The following is a 21,246-nucleotide window of genomic DNA, read 5'->3' as shown; positions in this document are numbered from 1 at the left end:
TAATATTTTGGGTGGAAAACAAGTATTGCTTAATATTAAAAAATCTGTGGCACTACCAGACTACCTTAACTAGCCTTTCTGTTGCATTTTTTTTGTAGGTTAAGTGCAGAAACTAAGTAGTAGCTTCTCTAGAAAAATACTCTGACCAAATGCAGTTGGTAAAATAAGGCAGTGTTTTTCTACCCTTTTTTCCCAAAGAAAGAAAAAAAGAAAAAAAATATATAAATAGGCAACTACTTCTAGCATGCACCTTCAGCAGGGTTTTATCAAATTTATTTATCAAAGTAAATGCTCCATTTTAGAACAAGGGAAACATTTATTTTAAAAATATTTAACTAATACATTACACTTTAACAATATTTATAGTAAAGGAATTCTTACAAGAAAGAATAAACAGCTTTATGGTACAATTAGTATAAGAAATATCCACATGGGGACTGTTTTGCAGTGTAAAAACACACCATACATCTGAAATGGTCATTTGCATATAAAAGCTACCACTGATGCCAGTGAGTTGCACAGTGATTTTAAAAAAATTCAAACAACAGAATCCAAAATATACAAGTAATGCAAGCTATACACAGCTAACCAGATCCACACAAACACTGTAGCGGGTTATTCCACGTTGTCTGACGTTACACATGGTAGGATGAGTTGCGTTCCGATATGGCTTTTATGAAACTCGTACATAAAAGCTTCTCCATCCAACAAGTTTCACAGACTGCAGAACTCCACCAATAAATGCACTTTGATGTTTGGATGTTGAAGCAAGGTGCATCATTTACAAGGGCCATGGCAAATCACTGAAATCCACAGGGCCCCCAAGACCTGCATCTGCTTCAAGAAGGCTCATTATTACAGCCATCGCTGCTTCATCATTGCTGGGGCTGCTGGATCCTTGATCGTTGTCAATCATATCGATGCCTATGTGAGAGTTTTCCCCTGTAAGCAGATATTCAGTAAGTTGTCACAAGTCCAGATTTATTTCATGACTTTAGTTGCAATGGTCACTTGCTGCATGACATGGAATAGAACAGGTAGAACTATTCTGTAGGTATCAGTATGTTTGAGGGCCAGCTGGTCACAGTTTCAGTGATACTGTTAACTTGGGAGTTACAAGTACAAAGGTTAAGTGACCAGTATACCTGATATAGATGCACTCTACTCCAAGAGAAATCTAGATTAATACCCAGGAGTCAACTTAGCCTTTCTTATTGTCTTTTGCTATTTAAATCATTCCTGAGAAGTAGGGGAGGAGTTTACCTCATGCACTCCTATTCAGCAAGAGAAAACAGGCTTGCAAGCACTATTTTTTAAAATGACAATATAAAGCAACTTGGACAAATAGATTGTCAGGCTACTCTTGTAGCCACCCTTTTAGACAAATTTAAAAGTGCTGAGTTATGAGCTTTTATTGTTCAAGTGAGACAGATGGTAAAAGAAAGCTAGTGCTAAAAGCAATCGTCTTGTTACAATCATCTCTACGGTTGTCATGGGTTTAGTTGTTATTGATTTAAGTTATTCTGTGTACTTTCTTACCAAGAATAGAGGAGCTGTCAGAATATGGGTAACCAGAGTTATCTTGCATCTGCCCAGACAGTAACCCCGCTGACGGAATGTCCGGAGTGCCACCATTCAAGATCTTAAAAGAGGAAATAGAAGTTGTAAAGCAACGTCATACTACAACTTAAGATTTAAGATATTGTCTAATACCAGGAAATAGCTAGTTGAGCCCCACTTACCTGTTCCCAGTATAGAGGCTTTTCAAGGTTGCTTTCCAAATAAGGATAAATGGTGAGGGGGTATGGTATCAGACATACTCAACTCACCATATGCATTTTCCTTAATTCTGCTCTGTTAGCAGTAGCCCTTAACATAGGCAGGTGCTGAATTATCATACAGCAGAGGGAACATGAATAACTATTCCTAGAATTACAATCTTAACTTACTACAAATTCAAGTTTGCTTCAAGTACGAAGCCATAATGGAAGAAAATATTTAGCATAAGCTATATGTTCCACTGAAACAATTTTTATGCAGAGCCATGTTAGTTTCTGGGAAGAGGAACTAAGTCTGTAGCAGGGTTTGAATACATAGAATAAGAATTTGGGTAAGTGCTTGCCTTGAATATCACAACTCTAAGCAGCAATTTGCTAGATCACTTAACAACAATATTAGCTGCTTGTAAGTGTTCATAATACTCCAGCAATCTTAGCACAAGGCATGGTGCACTGTATTGATTTAAAAAATAACCTGCTGCTGCACAGTGAGGCACCTAATTGTCACACTTTTTTTGCTACAGCAGGACAGCAAAGCCCTCATGCATCATTAGACTTGATGTGAGTAGAGTGAGTGCTCAAACAGTAACAATTCCAACGTTCACCAGTGTGTGGTGTGAGCGAGTTTTTGGAGGATCAAGAGACATTGAGGTGAGCTACTTAACTTGCAGTTCAGTTAAAAAGTAAAAATCAGGGAAAAGCAAGGAAGCAGGAAGATCTCAAAAGCTGACAGTGTTTGAGAAGCACCAGTTTTCGCATTGTACTGCCCGCTAAAAAGGGACCAGGGCACGTCCAGGCTGTAATTTGCTGTCACTGACTCTTTTAGCCACGTGGAGTTCCATATGGCTATTTTGTAGTAGCCATGTAATTTTACAACCTTTCTGTCATGCTGCTGATCACGGTTGTTGCAGGTCTATTTGTAGTGTTAGTTCTTACCTTCTTGCCTCCTGGGGAGGATGTATCGGGTGGTGGGGTGCTGGTAATATTCAGTGGACTTGAACCACAGCTAGAAGGTGATGATCCTCTTATCCTGTCATATGGACAAAACAGGAAATGATTTTGCTAGTGACTGTTTGGACTCAAGTGGCAGAGAGCTGGCTTTTCAAATGCTGACCCTTCCTATCAGGTGTTTAAAAGCCTGGAATTCACTGCTGTAGTTTCACCACCTTTTCACTGTTATGCAAGTCAGCAGCAGCAACGTTTTAAACTGCAGGCAGATCATTTTAATTTGCAGCTAGATTAACAACAACAGTTCACGTGTACATGGTCCAGCTCACTCAGCCTGCCAAACTCTACCTCCTCCCACCACCTTTTATTTGTTGCTTTACAGCCTTCACAGAGCATCTGCAAGGAACAGATCCTAGGTATTTTTTTTTACCTAAAATAATTTAATTTATATTCTAACCTAGACTCCTTCAGTGAGCTACCTCTACAGAAATATACCAGACGTGATATAATTAACTTACAATAAAAACCCCTCAAAGCAGCATTTTTCACTTCCATTCTTCAGCTTGATCAAATATCAATCTTTTAATAATGAACAACATATTAACTGTAGAATCAACAAATCTCTAGACTAAATGGAAGAGGGCAGTGACAGAGAACAGTAATAGAAATGGGAATCTTATCCTTGGCAGAGTTCCCCTGGGAAAGCTGAACAGAAGGCAGTCTTGGAAAATAGTAGCAGCTGCTGAAAGAGGACTGGAACTAACCCAGGGTCTTTAAATGAAAGAAAAGCATGGGGGGTGAAATATACTACTACATTCATTGCAGCTAATTAAGAGTTTTACAGCTACTAAAAGTGATGGGAAGTTTTAAAATCTTGGTTCAACCTGCTGGTTTCTTTTAAAGTGTGTTTACAGATAGGAAGAATGCCCATCCTTAATGTGACAGGTTAACCGTTTCTTTGCCTCACTTTGTAAGTAGTCTCTGGCCTGCAACAGGAACAAAACTATGAGATGCATCTGAGGTTTTTCCTGAACTGCAAGCTCAGTACTGCTAATACCACTGAATGTTTGCTAGATAGGAGCTTTTATTGGCAGGGGACTAGTTCTTAGAAGAAAAAAAGCTGGTTTTTTTACATTCTATTTCTAGTAAAAAGACAATTATCATCTTAAAAAACAATAGTATTAGTCCTTTTAGATTAGAAAATTCAAAGACTGTAACTTCTTCATTCTTTCTCTGTGGGCTTTGAGTGCCTCAGACATTCAGTATAGGTATCTGTAGCTGCCTGCTTGCAAAGCATAACTGCATAACTCCACATTCAGCTTGAAGAAAGGCTTCCTTCCTTTCCTTGATTTGTTTTTTTAAAGAGCCACTGCTTTTCTTTTAACTTAATACCATTTCTCTCACCTGTGAATTTCCATGATTTCCTCAGCAATCATCCTCCCTATTTTACCAGCCCCAGCTCTTGTTCCACCTGGAATTCCAGGGACAGCAGGATGGGTCCTTTTTGGGCCACCTGAAACAAACAAGTATCTTAAGGTCAGATGAAAGCTAACCCTTTTCCATGAAACAAAGCAAAACACTTGCATTTAAGCATTAAAGGATCCCTCAGCTTGTCAGAACTATGTTTACAGAATATATTTACATTTCCACTGATTGGCGAGTGTCTTCAAATGCAGGGAATGCTCCATCCTGCCTGGGCCAGGCTCCACTACACCTCTCACGTCCATCTGGGCCCCTACACCTACCTACTATCAGGTACGTGTGTTCTCACTCCTGCAGAATCGGGCTCTTCAGAGCATCTGACAGTATCTCCTGCCCAGCTTGTAGTGCAGCTTGTGAGAATGCCTCACTAGACACGGTCAATGTGGAATGAACTCAGGTTACCTGATAAACCTTAATTAAGCCCCTGCAGGTTACTCTAAATATTTCAGTAGGGAAGCAAAAGTGAGCTCACTGGACCTTTAGAAGTTCACTGCTACTTTAAGGTGGCTTGGCACTTGCAGAGTGCTGCAGGTTGTCTAGCAGCTCAGTATATCCAAGGCACAATAAAGAAGAGATCACCTACTGAAAGGGCGAGGAAGCCACGTAGCAATGATTATGCATAATGGACATTTATCTTGTTTCAGAAATTCGTATTTAAAAATAATAACCCTTGTAATCTTTATGGCTCAAATCCATCATGAGGTGAGGTGGCTTAGCACTTCCTACAAGGTCATGAAATCAAGCCAAAGTTTGAAATTAAACTTCACTGAATTACTTTGCTGGGAAGCAAACTATCCAATATGACAATATTACACATGGCTGGTTTCTTTTCAAAGGCTACACTGTAGCATGAAGAAGCTTCTCCCATTTTAGAACAGTCTGTTCTATATTTCTTCATTCGCAAAAGCCCCAGACGCTACTTCATTTCTGTAATTCGACATTCAATTACTACTTGCCATACCTATCTCAGCTTTTCTACCTTCCACGCTGCCAGTTGTCCAAGCTTTGCCATCCTCTCTCCTTTGTAAATTCCCTTCCTGAAGCTCATTTTTCAGAAGAGCCGAGAAGCCCAGCTTTTACACCAATGTGCTAAGCATACTGTATACAGTTTTGGAGATAATTCCAGACATGCAATAACCCTACTCGACTGCTGTAAAGGCATAGTTGAAAAGACTAATATCTAGTAAAGTAAGTATCTAGTATCTAAAACCGATGGCTCCCAACTTTTTGGAAAGAACCTAAGTGCTGCTAACATCCCTTCTCCTCAATCCTTCCTCCATAGCCTATTGCTGCATCCGCCTACTCCTCCTCACTTCCACCCTGCTCCTGTAACACTTTACTGTTAAGTCAAATTCTGCTCCATATTTTGCTACACAGTTATAGAAGATGTTTCAGTGATCTCCAGAAAGCATGACAAGCCTGTCATAACTACTGAGTTTCAGTCTTCATGTCTTGACGAAAAGGAAGTCAACAGCCAAGCTATGTGTATGGCCTGTGCACCCTGAGTGCACACCTGCGGTGGCCGCAGGACGTGAAGCTGCTCTGGGATGACGTTTCTTACGCACACATAAACTGCCTCCTCCAGGAAGGCAAACGTTTCTCCTCCAACTCACTCCTCCAACCTTGTTCATAATTATTTCCTATTTCTGACTCATTCACATTCTCTCTTTGATCATTTTGCATTCAAAGCTGAATAAGGTTCATCGAGGTATGAGCTCCATTGGCATTTGTGTGTCCTAAACCACATTTTTTTTACCTTAGATTTTAACAAATTCACAATGGAAAATTGCAGCAGACATGACACGTCGAGACAGCAAATAATTTCCTCAGAATACAGTAGTTACCTTCTCCAGCCTGGAGAACGCCGTCCATGCTGTGTGGAGAAGCTGCAAGCTGTGGAAAGGCTGCATCCCCACTGTCTAGTACACTGGTGCTGCCAATTTCAAGAATTAAAAGAATCAGTTATTAAAAACCCTACAAAAGAGTCTCTCTGCCAATGTGTCAGAGCAGAACGCTTCAGGGTTTAAGCAGTTTATGAGTCACTATAACCTCAGTGAAAAAAGCGCTGTGACTGACACTAAGGCTAGATAAACAACAGAAATAAAACACCATGTAGCAACTCAAAACGTGCAATGCAGAATCCAAATTGCTTCTCATGAGATGAATTCCTCTTAGAGCAGTTATTCTACTGTGAAGTCGCTGCACCTGGGCAGAACCCTCAAGGAAAAATAATGCATCTCTGCAAGGACTGTAACCCCAGGTTTTCCCAAGGAAGGCAAATGTTTTTGTGTGTGAAGAATTTAGTGAGCACTATCCAGCCTACATTACAATTCATAGGTCAACTAATTCTCCTCCTCACAATATGTAATTCTGGCTGCTATTTGTAGAATACTTGCTGTCAAAGGAAAGATGTGCACATATTTACATCAAGTCTTATCTTACGACAAGGAAATCAGCATTTACAAGCATTTGTTAAGGGAAAAATACTTACGAAACAACTGTGTTTGTTGAGACAATGTATTCTACTTCTTTGGTCCAAGGGTTCATGAAACTGAACCAGCGACTCCTCAATGTAATAAAAGACCCATCTTTTATTTTAAACTTGTAGCAGTTGGTTGTAATTTTGTCTCTTGTCTGCAAAACTATAAACAGAATAACCTTGTTTCGGCATGCACAATGACTACAGAAGCCTCCTCCCCAGGAAAAACTTAATTCAGCCTCTTCCTTCCCTCATCTGGAGAAAAAGCTATTTCTGAAGCTTCCCTCGCCCCATAACTGAAGATCAAACATTCCTTAAAAATCCATGCAAGTCTAACAAAATCATATCATTTGGCTCATGAGGAACGCCTGAACAGAAGCATTTGCAAACAGAAAGACAACCAATGCTTTCAAGTTTCCACAGCATTCTTATTATGTTATTTTCCCAATATTTAAAAAAATCTCTCAATCGGATTATTAAGAATAGTACCTTGTCTGTGACATTCTGCAAGATGTCCTATATCATCTTGATGAAAATACTCGTAACATGAAGTACCTAGAAGTTCCTGGGGTAAGTATGCCAGAATGGCTGTTGCCCTTGAAAATGGAAAACAAAAAAAAAAAAAGGTTTTTCAAGTTGATATATTACAACTTGATAACAACAGATTAACTAGCGGATCACTAAAGCTCATACTGAAGTTGGGCAAGATGTAAGTAATCCTGAAAATTAGTCTAATTTACAAGGAAAAAATTAATTAACAATACTCTCTTTAATTTTCACGTAATTATAAAAGCACATAACTCCAAGAGCCCTCAGGTGGTGTATTTGACCTGTCACGCTGGGATGCAAGAGTTTTTAAATAGCTTATTTTATTAGCCCTGGAAACTTCAATCCAAGGTTCAGGAAGGATGTGGATGAAGCCAGCACTCCAGACAACAGCTACAAGAACGACCAGAATCCACCACCTGAGGAAAGACTTAACCCTTCTCCCATCCCCTCCAAAAAAACAGATTGACTATCTGAAGGACGCACCGCACAAAGAGGAGCCTCCATCTGTTCACCAAGTCATAATGAGTTTGAAGTGCAGGGGCTATGATTCAGGTTTAGCGTCTCCGCTACTAGGAGTGTCTTTGCTTTCAGTGGCAGAGCTCAGTGGCTCCCTGAAATAACTTGCCTGGAAAAACTGTCGTCTTCCATCAAAAAGAGGGAATAGGAAATCACGCTCAAAGAATATTGTATTGTATTCAATTCAGTGAGTAATGAAGTAGTTTATACATCCCCTGCTGAGGCAATTTTATCAGAAGACACTTTTGAGGAATTCTTGCATTACTTTAATCAAATTTTAGATATGTGCTCTGCACTTTTACTGCATCTGAGATAAGTCATTGACAACTTGCAAGATCATTTCTTCCAATGTACTGAACTACACATAGGATCATGGACCCTGGATATTACAGACATTTCCAGACGGTTACTGTGGAATAGCTGCTGTGAACACTCGCGGTCAATGGCATGAATGGGTAAATTAAACCAATTATTGTCATCTGCCTTGTGCAACAGAAACATGAACCAGGGAAATCACCTTGTAACAACCAATGAAAATTAGCTCATGTGTTTCCAGCTCACAGGGATGCACTTTGCAGCATCCTGCATATAGCAGCACCCCTCTCCCGCGGCTGCTGTATGAGATGGAATTTACTTGTGAAAGCTCTTGCACTGAGGGCTCATGTATACCATTTTTCTAATCAAGTATATAGGACATTATTAGGGAAAGCCAGAGATATGCCAACTATTTTAAATCTAACTGCAAGCAAAAGGAATTGGTTCAGTTATGAAAGTCTCTACATGCTCAAGAAAATTGAACTACAACATTAATGCTTAATTATTCTTCAACAGTTTCTCTATGCCTACATATTAATTAATGCCTACATATTTTCTCCTCCTGCAAGCTCTTCTCCAGGGGACTAGGCGCTTCATAACGACAAAATGCTAGTTGCAGAAAATCTGAAAAGTGTTTATTTTCTAGATTCCCTTAGGCAAATGACAATGGAACAGTGCAAGTCTGTATGAATAAAAAGATGCAACATAGAAACAAATCAAAGGTTTTGAACTTTTATGGGCGCCTAAATATTTTCCAGTAAAACTATGGATCTCAGGATACAAAACTTAAGCCTATCGATGAGGCTCACTTTAAAAATTCCCTTTCAAAGAGCCCCTTGAAGAAATATACATTCTTCAGGGACAACAGTTGGAAAAAAAACAAAATAGAGTATTAGGGGGAAAAAAAACAGAATAAGTTGTAGACAAGATTTAGTGAAAAGCTGAAAAGAACAGACTGTTCTGAATAATATTTTCACTGCTTTAAGTATATATTATACTGTTAGTAAAAAACTGTTGGACAGTGACTTATTACAAAGTTAATACTCTGTATTACAAAAACAGCATAAGCTACTACAAATATTCTTACCTCTGATCTACGAAAACAAATTTTCCATCTATTGCATGTCGAGAAACGTATTCTGTAGGTTTCACCCTGATTTCACCATTCACTGGTTGTGGTACTACATGGGGATGCAGCCGTCCAATTGCAACAAGACAACTTAAATTACAACCTTCGTTATCTGGCTCATTATCTTCATCCAGTCCCATTTTTGTCGGCGGCCAGCTTTTTAAATATCCTGTACTATGGATCGTGCAAAAGCTTTTGCGGTCTGCTATTCGAAGAAAAAGAAAGAAAATCTTATTTATGTCACTGATCCTGCTTTTGGAGAGCTTCATCAGAGAGCTTCAGGGGAGAATTTGGCTTTATATGCTAATACAACACAGGAGAACTACTCTGGAAAAAAAAATGAAGAGGAGAAAACAACAGACCTAGATGTAGTTCATACAGCCACATCTTAAGAGGAAATATTGACTCCAGTCAATAAGCATCAAAATCTTATCCACTGCATGTTAGCAATGCAGTTAGCAAAATTGGCTTGGTAGTCGTTCTATTTGACAAAATGTATAATTGTTACCTTTCTTCTTTGAACAAGTTGAAGGAAAATCCTTGTCTTCTACTTTTACAGAAGGTCTATTGCACTTCATCCTACAAAAGAAGGACCGTCTTGCTCCAGAGCATAGTCGTGATGGCCCAGGTGTTATGTCGGTTTTAACGGGGAGTCCAGCTGCAGCAAACAGAGGGAGTGAGGAAGCCTTCTCTTTGTCAGGTAAAAACTCACCCATGCAAATGGTTACAATCAGCAAGTACAATGCTTGGGTGCTAAGGCTGCCTCTCTCCAATAGCAGATAGCAAGACCAAAATTTGTGGCATTTACTTTTGCCTTTTCTTTGTCAGAGGCATATAAAAAGGGGACAAGTCTGGATAAGCACATGTGGGGAAAGCACATCTGGGGAAAACGTTTGCAGAAAACAGAAGCCTCTAGGCTCAGCACCTTGGGATGCTCTATCTTAGCCTAGTTTCTGAGCTCAATCTGGAGGCTGCTTTCAGATTAAAGATCCAATACTGGGCAGCTAAAATAATGCAGACACATCTCCAAGTGCTACCTGCCTCCATTCTGCTCATCCTATATTATAACTAGTTTCTACATTCCGTGGCTGGGAAAAAGAAAAGGACTCCTCACAGGTGAAGCCAGTTAGTAAAACTCACCCACTGATACTGCAGTACATGCTAAACCTACAAGCTTCCACATTTAGTACTTTTAGTTTAGTACTTTTTTCCCCTGCCTTTAAGACAGAACTTCCCTGACATACGTGAAGTACTTCTACCTGGAAAAGAAACTTGTGGAATGGCAGGTAATCCAAATAGCTCCTCACTCCTTCTGGATATTAGGTAAATATTCAGATTCACTGTATCTGCCTACATGATACTGTTTTAAAACATGCTAATACTTACTTTTTGCATCTATAAGCCTTTCTCGTGGGGCAGTGTCAGAAGAAGAGAGCTGTTCCTTCACTTTGGCAATGTCTTTAGGATGAAGGTAATCAAATAAGCTTTGACCAATCAAATCATTCTGCAGATATTGAATATTCAGTCAAAAATTAAAACAATTGTACCATATATTTTCCTAATTTTAGTATCCACTATTGAGAATCCTTTTATATTTAGGTCTGACCAATGAACATGACAAATCTGAAATCCAAAATTTAATGGAATGTATTTATTTTCTCTATATGTTTTGAAGTTAAGACTATGTTGCATGGTAATTTAATAATTCAACTATTTTCAGTAAATGTTTTGCAGAAATAGCATGCTCAATCCATTAACAACATTCTGGCTTCTATTCAGTCTCATACTACACATTTAAAGTCAAAAATCATAACTAAAAATGTTTTATTTCAATATTTATGTGACTAGGAGGTATTTAGCATATATGTAAACTAAAGGCTGACTGAAGAATGCCTTTGAATTTTTTTTTAAGTTGAAAAGGATAGCAGAAAAAATGAAGACTATTCTTTACTCATTATATAGCACAAGTCAAGCCTTGTATTAAACAGGTATAAAAGCCAAGCTTTGGGCTAATTACTCCTCAGATTTTGGAGGGAGTCAATCCATGGGTTACACCATGGAAGTACATACTATTTGCATCAGTTTTACTTGACAAATCCCACTGCTATGTTGGCAAAGAGCAGTAATATTAACATTTTCTCTTTCCAGACAGCCTCGAGAGAACTAAATATGCAAAAATAACCTTTTAAAATCAACATTTTGACAAAGAATGATGCAAGATACTCTGGTGTTTAGATACAGGTGCTGCTGCCCAATAGCTAAATACTTGGCTCAGTACAAACCTTATATAAGTTTTTAATCCATTATTAAGTAGGACAACAAAAACTAAACAAAGATAATCAAGCAGAAAAATTCTCCAGAAGATATGTGAAGCTGTTGGAAGAACCTCAGACTGATTTTTTCCAATATTCACCTAAAAGTGAAGGTAGGTAACACGTGTGCAAGCACAACGGTGAATCCTTACTGAGAGGGTGTCACTACCAGTGAAACATCGTTACTGCATTTTCACCTCCCTTAAAATGAACTTAAACCAGGAACATTTTTTTCTAATTATGTTAGAATAACATTTCTAAAAACACTGCAGAGATCAGAATGCTTTTTTTGTTTGTTTTTTCCTAACAGATCTCACCTTTCAAGATAGACCTTCCCCCCACTCAAATAAATGCATAATCACATAAAGTGTTTCAAATCTTCTAAGGCCTAACATTATTTATGGCAGAAAAGAATACCTGGCTGTAGTTGAGGATCTTGAAGACAGATTCTGACACAAACAGTATCTTCCCTCTGTCACAGCCCACCACAAAAAGAAATCCATCTGCTGCCTAATTAGGAAAAAAATGTAAACTGCTAAGTATATATCTTCACAGCATCATTCTAGCCTTTAAAAGTCTTAAGCCTTTTCTATACAATAAAACTTTTATACCAGGAAAACTCTCTTAACACTTATAGAGATAACTGAGTTAACAGGCCAAATATGAAATTACAATGATTTTTCTTTTTATTTTGCATTTGCAGATTTTTTTGGGCATCTTTCCAAGAATCATGCCCAGAATTTAAAATAATTCTTATGGAAAGAAAGAACCCATGTCTTGTCCTATAATGGTATGATTATGTTTAATAATGCTTTTGTTTTCAAATGAAAACATTAGCTTAACTATATTTACTGCATATTAGCTCATTTAAAAAACAAAAGGTAGCCAAACCTGCATATAGAAAAGCATGCAGGATCAGGCCTTAACTAGACAGCCCTACATTCACAATGCTGCAGAAATTCAGCCCTGCATTGTGCTGTACCTGGTCACTGCAGCGCTTCACAAATCCTGCAAACTGCTAGATGTGTTTAACTACCAGCACAAGTGGTACATACTCTGTACTGTAAAAGAAGCACAGAGGCAAGCAGCCAAACACACTAAGTTGTGTTGCGTCAGTGACCTCAAATAAACCAAATTCATCACATCATTGTGTGCTGAAAATCATGTCAAGGTAGCCCAAGGCAGAATGTCTGTAAGAAAACTATTTATATAATTCTGGTTAATTCCATGAGATAATGAAAGATTCTGATGACTGGGAAGTACAGTGCTTTACCATCGAAACATCTGAGCTTCTCAGTTCTCCATCTAAAATCCTTCTCCTTAATTTTAGACATGCTAACCATACTTAAATCATACTGACTTTATGCAATGGTCTGTCATCCTCCGGAATCAACACATTCTTAAGCTGAGGTACAAGACAGAAAAACATGGGTGTGTTGCTTTGGGAGAGAGATATTCACAGCCATTAACATCTCATAATTAAAAGCCAAAAACATACCCTGAGAATAAGATGTTTTAACTCATCATCTGATAAAAAAGCAGGCTTATAGTTTGCTTCTGTATATGGATTTGTAGCACCTAAAAAAACAAACAAGAAAAGAACAACCCCCTCTATATTACTAAGTGTGTGAAAGACAAATTTCACAATACACACTTAAATGAGCAATTTTCCTTTGGCTCCTCTTCGTACTATAATTCTTTTCAGTTGTCTCTTAGGACAAAAGCAAAAGTTGCTTTTTTTGTTCTCTTTTGCTATCTGGATAAACTCTGCTGATATTGGCCCAGAAAAGGATAAAACCCTTTTGCGTAGGTTGTAATACAAATTAAATGTCTTCCTCAACATATTTCTAGCCTTGATTGCTGTGCTTGACTTAGGAAGGTCTATCTCAACATTAGAGATCAAAAATAGGAGCATAAAAAATGATTTCTACCTTCAAACTACTACTTCTTCCTAGAACCTAGTAAAATATGACAAGGTCACTTAACCAGACTATCAGTTAGGTTAGCAGCAAACTGCTTCTCCTGTCCCATGTCAGAGACATAAAGCCCATAATTACAGAGGCAGTTAGTTGTTCTAGCATACCTCTTCCCATTCAGTTTCCTTCAGAAAGACAAAAGGGAACCCGATTAGTAACCAGTTAAGTGTTATTCTGTACTAATCTAGCCAAGTGACAGTGGCAGAAAAAAAGTTAAACTTTTTAAAAAATGCTACAAGAAATATGATTGCAATATGGCAAGCCTCACAGAAACAAGTCTTTTTGGAAATTAGCTTTGTTGTTGTTGTTGTTCTATTTGGTATTCTTGAGGATTCCAAAGGTGAGAAAAAAGGTGACGTGACTGAGTTCAAAGGCATTTCTAAGGAAGGAGACATGGAAGATAAAAAGGATATGTAGCCTCATTACAGTTTCATTTTATAACCAAATCTACACAAACAGGTAGGAGAAACAGCATAAAACTTCATGACTGTATCTGATGAAAGGCTCTGGGATGCTTAGCAGTACAGCAACATCATACAGCAACGCAGAGCACTGCGTGGACCAGGGGCACGCGCAAGGGCTCCAGCAGAGCAAGCAGCTCCAGCAGAGGAACAGCCCACCTAGCATCAGCACTTTCATGCAACACCTTTAGCACGACACTGAAGTGAGGTATCTTTCTAATGTCACTCTTTAAAAACAAACAAAAAAACCCTTAGAGCTAGAGAATTTAACAATCTGCTTTGCATTAGTCCCCCACTTTAAAAATGGCTCTTTTAAACAGCTCAGGTGAATCTGCCAAGTTAAAAGTAGCAAGAAAGAGTGAAAATGAATGGGTCTGGGGAAGCTCCATACTATTCCCTCACCACCAACTTACCACGTAATGTTTTCATATGCTGGACTGCCATTCTCAACACAGTGAGTTTATCTAGTTTTCGGGACATAGCGTTGCACGTTGGTACCAAGGATGCCAGTTCATCTATAAAACTGTTCATTTTGTCTCTACGCCTTTTTTCGATTTGGCTATGAGCCTCCCTAAACAAGTAAAGTGGTGAGGAAAAACAAGAAAGCATGAGAAAATAAATCACTAAAAACAGTTAAACTCCTGAAAAACAGAAATGCAAAATAACCTCCCCCTGATGATTAAGACACCCTCTTATCCTCATGACAAGGCCATCCCTGACATACACGGAGTTCTCCAGACGTGAAATGGTCATTATTTGGTGAGTATCAGAGCAACAGGCAAAGCTGCAGCACATGGCTCTAATTTACCAGAAAACACATATAATGTTGGGCACACTCTACACTGCATCTTCGGTTCTGAAACCATACGTTACACAGCACAAAATTATCTTATGAGTTTCCTACTGCTGTCCAATACTTTTAGCACATACACCCAAAACCTAACAGGGGTCACAAAGATCACAGGTAAGCAAATTCCAGTGCATATAAAACCTAAATAAAGCATTCAATTCACTATTTTAACTATTACACTATATAAATATACTAAGGATTTAAAACCATCTCTTGCTGTGATTATAAGTTTTCTAAATGTCCTACAGATTTCCATTTAAAATATTTGAGATGCCTCTGAACCAAGCTCTTGCTTAACCAAGCAAATGTTGATCAACACTGATTTTATTTTTGTTCTATGTCTTCAAATATTACAGAATCTCTACGAATACTTTTGTGACACACTACGAGTTTAAGCAAACAAGATTATGAATGTAACATCAGAAACACATGTTCAGACTTCAGTTTCAATGTTAACAGAGGTGACTAAAAGCATATTTTAATAGTGATCTATGAAATCAGCATTTTCATAAATCTATATGCAGTTCATGCAAAAAAAAAGTTAGTGTAATAATATGGAAAAACAACAGAAGGTCAAAACTATAAAAAATTATTTTAAGAGTAAGAAACACATGCAAATATTTCTCATATGGCAAAAGGTGAGAGAATTCTTTTCAATATATTTGTTAAGGTTATATTACCTTGCATTTTTTATTCTGCCTTGTTGGTCTGTATACTCCAATCTGTTAAGAAACGGTATCACACAATTACAGTACTGAAAACAATTCTTTTAGTGCATCTCACATACCTACTGACCTTCATCAAAAATCAGCATTTTATTTGATTCTTTATTTAACCATTCCTTAGAAAAGATCACTATTTACAATATTGTGGTGTGTCTCAAACTCTTTTTTTTCCCCTTAATTTCTGTAACAACATTATGTTTTTTTCCTCAGGGGAAAAAAAAAGAGTTTTGGGCACCTGACTGTAGTGACATTGAACACTGATATCTAAACACAGGATCCTATGTTAGCACTGTGGAACTAACAATGTATCAATAGTACCTTCCATGTTGGTCATCTTTATCTGTATCCATACCTTCCCTGCAGAAACAGAATAAAGCAGTTTATCACAAATCAAGCAGGATTAGCAAAGCTCTTATCAAACTCCGATAAAAATATTATAAAGTGTTCCCTCCAGATTTAAATCCCAAGTACAAAAATAACTCAAGTTAAAGAATATAAAAAAGAGAACTTGAAAAGACTAAAGAAGTCCTGTTTTTTGCAGTACTAAAATATTTTCTTAAACTGGTTCTCTCTCTTTACATCAAGCCAAAAGGCACAATTTGTTGTATTTGACAGTTCAGAGATAGCATCTGTAATTTTTTTTTCCAATTAATTGGAGGAAAAAAATGAAAAGGGACACATTAAAGCATGTATTTTTTATGCCTTCATCAGAAATATGCCAAAAAGCAGCTGTTTCTACAGCTGAAGTTTTGAATATAGGCAAATTAGGAAGGGAATGTTTTGATATAGTTAAATTTATACAATGCGTTAAAATGGACATTCTTACTCTGATTTAAATTGTACCTGTAGGTTTTAGGTAGAGGGAGGGAATAGGGAAGAAAAAGACCCAGCACCTTTTCCAAGTTTGAAGTGAAACTGATTACTGAAATATTTATACTTACTCAAAAGGAAAGCCATCAATTCTGAAAGACAAAGGAAAAAACATTATGCCATACATAAAAAACTATAACACTACCTACATTTTTGTTCATCTTCTTAAACTAATAGCTTATATTCTGAGATGAGAGCACAAGGAAAACAAAGACAATAGCAACGAATGTTCGTATTCTAAGGTGACAAATTTGTTTAAGTTTATCTACTTTGAGAAAGAATAATTCTGCTTTCTACAATGGAATAATGTTACAGTTCATTTCACTAAAAACATTAGACATAATTTAGGACAGTTGTTTTACTATTATGCAAATTTTCTACTTATGATACTTATGTCTTTTGCAGAAACAAAAAGATTTACGCCTACTACCACTCATGGTAAATGAAATTTCAGAGGACTCCGAGGCAAGGAATAAAAAATGTTTCTCAAGTTTCTCAGTGTTTTGACTCTGCCCAGCAGGACAGATAACCATTTTCTCTTAGTTGGTACTTAAGTTCTAATTCTGAAAATTTTACTGACCTCCTCATATCATAAGGAAATGGAAAATAAAAGGAATCTTTATATGCAAATTAACTGCTGGCATCACTTTGAGACTGCAAAAGGGCCCGAAACAGCACTGAGCTTTAACATATGGAGAGGCTAGGTACGTTTTTAGAAATTTTATGATAATCTTTTTCATACTAGTCATTAACATATTACCATTATTTCAGTTCAATATTAGACACGAACACTTTTAAAATAAACATAGCAATCTATCATATATTAGTCATTGTACTTTCTAATTAATCACTTTGTGACTAATTTTCAAAGAAGTTTGAATAATGCTAAGTGTTTCCTTCAGCTCTCAATTGGCACATTTGTGTTACTGTATTAGTCGAGGGCTCAAAGCACGGCTGATGCTTACAGAGAAGCAGTGTACAGGTCTAGAGCAAGACTTAGAACAAGAAACGAGGGGTCAGTTATCCTCTTATACAGGCAGCTAAAGTACTGCCCCAAGGAATGGTTTGTACCCTGTCGTAAATCACATGGTAGATTCTGCATCTCAGTTCTTAGCTGTTTCAGTGCAAATTCATTTAGGATCAGGTTGCTAATGAAAACTGACGCTACCTTTAGCTGCAGGAGGTTTGCTGGGACACTCTTTAGCCTTAAAAGAACATGGAAGAAAAAACCTTAAAGAGGTATTTCCGCCAGGTAATCTACTAATGCTTCAGGACAGATTCATTTTTTATCATGTATGATTTTTAACTTAAAACTTTATTCCCAAGTAAGGAGCTAACAGTTTGGGGACCTGTGTGTGAAGTCTTGGATTTCATCCTGTGACTAGAACAGACTCTACTGGAAAATGGAAAACCTTTGCTGAAGTGACAGCAGGAGTTTGGACAGGAATCTCCCTAAAGGAGGTGAGGAGAAAGAATCTTAAATTCTGCGCAAAAATAGGCATTTTTGGAAACTATAATTTCTTCTGCAATACAACATGAACCGTGGTAAGAAGACAGCCATTGTAAAACCATTTTACTTTGGATTTAAGGAAACAGTATTTTCACATATTTAGTAAAATGCACACACAACCTAACGGGCAGCATTATAACTTACAAGAGCAAGCTGTCTTTTGGAAAAGAGCACATGAGAAATGCCTCCTCATGCCTTCTCACGTGAGAAGAATAAAGATGGAGAAATCCTTTATAGAGAAGAGGAAGTTGGTAAGACTGATGCTGTTCACTCAATTTTGAACTAGTCAATTCAACTAGAGGGAGTCATTCTTTTTTTCAGGAAAGTTAAACACATATTATGGAAGATAAGTATGTAGTAAATACATCCATAGTCTCTAAATAGTAACTGAAGTTTTGCATACAGGTTGTGCTAAAGAGAAATCCCCTGCACAGGAAACGTAAATCTTAATTGTTACACTAATCGTGGACTAACAACTGTGCCCCTGCTTGCAAAAGGAACTTCCAGCAATCCAATAGCCCATAACAATTACATTTGTGGACAGTCGAAGTTACATGAAGATGGACTACACAGCTGTATTAGTGGATGGCACCCTCCATAAACTAACCTGCAGCCAGCTGTTTTAAAGTTGCAACACATCTGATACAGGCAAAAATAGGTGAACAGAAGAAACTAATCCTAGTTTCACTGTTGCTTTTTATCTGATTATTAATTTCCTTTCTACTAGTCAGACCATCTATTTCCTATGTCAACATAGTCATTCTGTGCATTGTACATTTCATCTATACTAATTTATCTCTCCTGATCACACATTTCTCTCCTCAGCCTCATCCCCAGAGCCTTGGAACAGACTGTGACACTAGCTGCACACCCTCAAAACTGCCTGCACAGAAATGGACATTTTGTGATTATTATTAAACACTTTCTTATTAGTAACTTTTTCCTCCATTAAAACCTTTACAGCATATTATCATGAAAAGGCTATTATGAAAATTTCTACAAATGCTTCCATTGTCTTCCATCATGATGTTCTGTCATAACCTCTTTTCAGCTGTCTTAAATCAAGAGAAATCATCTTACTGATACTCAGTAGAGCTTCCTTTCCTTTTCCTATTACAATCCATTCCTGAAGTGCTAAGGGAACTGGAGATCAAGTCAGTAGGATCTGGTGACATGAAGTCATTAATTGTAGAAGAAATGTCCATCCTTTGGTCTGCCATTGGTTTGTCTAAAGTTAGCAAAAAGAAAAGAGAAAAAAAAAGACTGCATTAATAGAATCAGAAACTTACATATTTTTAATCAAAAAAAAAATATTTAAATGTAGTGTCCTTAGCATCCGCAATAATTACAATTGCATTATTTGATCTTGTCAGATACAGACTATTACTCTTTCTTTTAGCTGCTATTGCATTAAACACTGCATACAAACCACCACCATTCTCAAAATGCTAGAACTAAACTGAGTTTGCTGTTAACTGGCCAGCCAACTACTGCTAACCAACATAAAGAATAAGTTTTGTCACCTTTTACTTAGTGGGACACTAATTCAAGTGTCTCCTTCAGTCACATATCATATTCTCAAAGTTCATGCAGATTGAAAGTTCCACTTCCATTACGCTGCTTGCAACAGAGTTCAAAATCCTTCCAATAGCAAACTAGTTTAAATGATCACGAGCACAAGAGTCTTCACAAATAAAAACCTAACAACAACCCTACGCTCTAGAAAGCTGTTAAAAGTGATTAGCTTTTTGTTCTAAAGGACGTATATTTTAATCTGCAAATAATTTGCTTACTTATATTGTTCATATAGACACAGTAAAGAGCTTACCCATTATTAAAGTGCCTCAACTGTGAAACAAAGGATTTTACCTGCAGGTCTGCCTTGGAAGCCTAGATTGAGCTAGGGGAAGGAGCTGATGCTCTGCCTGAAGCAGCTGATCTCCTTAAAACATTTTCATGCCTTGCAATGTGTTAAGTCAGACATTCCCAAGAACCTAAACAGGAAGAAAATCAATCATGAATCCCTTTCTAGATAAGTTTGTTTTGAACAACTATTTTAGACAAAATTTACAAGAGTAAATAGATACTTCAAGAAAAAATATATTTTCTTCTGTTTTCAATTTGAGAATCCAATTTTAATTTTTGTTCATAAAGTATGGAAGCTTTACCCATTATCAACAGAGTAAGACGGTGGGATGTGCATCTTCAAAGGACCCAGCTTTGGAACAGAACAGGTATTGTCAACATCAGTTCCCTCTGGGTCCCGGTCACCACTCCTTGGTGTTTTCAACTAGCCACATAGAAGCCCTCTACAGAGGAGCCCTCTACCTTGGGCTGCAGGGAGCAGACAGGCTCATGCCTTCATTTCCCAGCTGCTTCACTTCTAGGCTGACCACAGCAGTAAGAGGATTTGGGCCGGGTTTACTTTTTTCTTTTACTTTGTCATAGCTGCTGGCATTTTCAAAAGAAAGATGGTTAAAATTACTGTTCTATTCTGCAGGCTTCAAATTTTAAATCAAATCCATTTACCATATATAACGCAAGTCCTCAGGTACGTCTCCCAGCTACACGGCAAGCTTAATGGCCAACATGCAGCCGGATGCCCTTCTCTTCCAATTTTCTGCCATGAAATATTTTTCAGCAAAAGTTACCTATGAGTAACCTTACAAAAGAGGCCTATGAGATAACCACAACTTAATTTACAACACACCTATTAAACCACGGTCTCTGACAGTTTCTCTGCTCTAGGTCTATCGAATGCAAAGAGAACAATACCTCCCACCTTCATTATGTTTACTTACAGCTAGACTTAAGAGTGGCCTGTGCCTAGGCCTTGCACATTTAGTGAGAAAGCACCATCACCCCTAGCTGCCCACAGGAATATTCTTCTACACTAAGTACTGAGCATTCAATCCTTGAACACAGGTCAGTCCTAGAACCTAAGATGAAATCCTTATGGGCACTGAAAAACACACACTCTGGAAATGAGTTTCCCAAATTTCTGGTCCAATCATGCACCATTGACTTTCCAAAGCTCCTGAACACTACTATATACTACTGAGTAGTTGGTGAGCTCAAATTTTGCTGCTTAAGGTAGCTTTACAGACCTAAGAGAGAAGGTTGGACCTCACTGGAATAAAACAAATGCTTTCCTAAATTGGAGATAGGAGTTTTTTTAAAGACTATTCACAATAGTCAGAGTTTTAGAAGCAAAAAAGGCTTATGATGAGAAAAGAAAATGAGAAAAAAAAAGGGGGGGGGGGGCAAAAAGGTTACACAAGTCATTAGTATGTTTCCAGGCAAAAAAAAGCTGCTTTGTTATTCACCTCAGAACACAGCTTTAAAA

At 37.7% G+C, this 21,246-nt stretch overlaps 1 protein-coding gene across 2 annotated transcripts; it reads right to left on the bottom strand.

Moving 5' to 3' along the window:
• Positions 1-237: 237 nt before the first annotated feature.
• BMAL1 (basic helix-loop-helix ARNT like 1) lies at positions 238-19,894 on the bottom strand. 2 transcript variants are annotated; one of them, XM_010211807.2, is made up of 18 exons: positions 19,770-19,894; positions 18,981-19,128; positions 16,462-16,482; positions 15,839-15,877; positions 15,476-15,517; positions 14,359-14,516; positions 13,007-13,086; positions 11,926-12,018; positions 10,583-10,700; positions 9,705-9,854; positions 9,155-9,401; positions 7,177-7,283; positions 6,700-6,850; positions 6,053-6,141; positions 4,131-4,239; positions 2,715-2,808; positions 1,540-1,642; positions 238-942 (listed from the first exon to the last, which is right to left on the bottom strand). In XM_010211807.2, the coding sequence occupies exons 2-18, from the start codon at positions 19,118-19,120 to the stop codon at positions 782-784; spliced, it is 1,902 nt and encodes a 633-aa protein (XP_010210109.1). In that variant the 5' UTR covers positions 19,121-19,128; positions 19,770-19,894; the 3' UTR covers positions 238-781. The 2 variants fall into 2 exon arrangements, with proteins under 2 accessions (XP_010210109.1, XP_088381946.1); XM_088525820.1 differs by lacking the exon at positions 15,476-15,517.
• Positions 19,895-21,246: the final 1,352 nt, after the last annotated feature.

The sequence above is a fragment of the Tinamus guttatus genome, unplaced genomic scaffold (genome assembly GCF_059628265.1).
Source record: "Tinamus guttatus ecotype Peru unplaced genomic scaffold, ASM5962826v1 Tinamus_guttatus_pri_ptg000240l, whole genome shotgun sequence".
Lineage (NCBI taxonomy): Eukaryota > Metazoa > Chordata > Aves > Tinamiformes > Tinamidae > Tinamus > Tinamus guttatus.
Note: the sequence above shows the minus strand (reverse complement) of the source record. Positions and strands in the feature narration are given on the sequence as shown.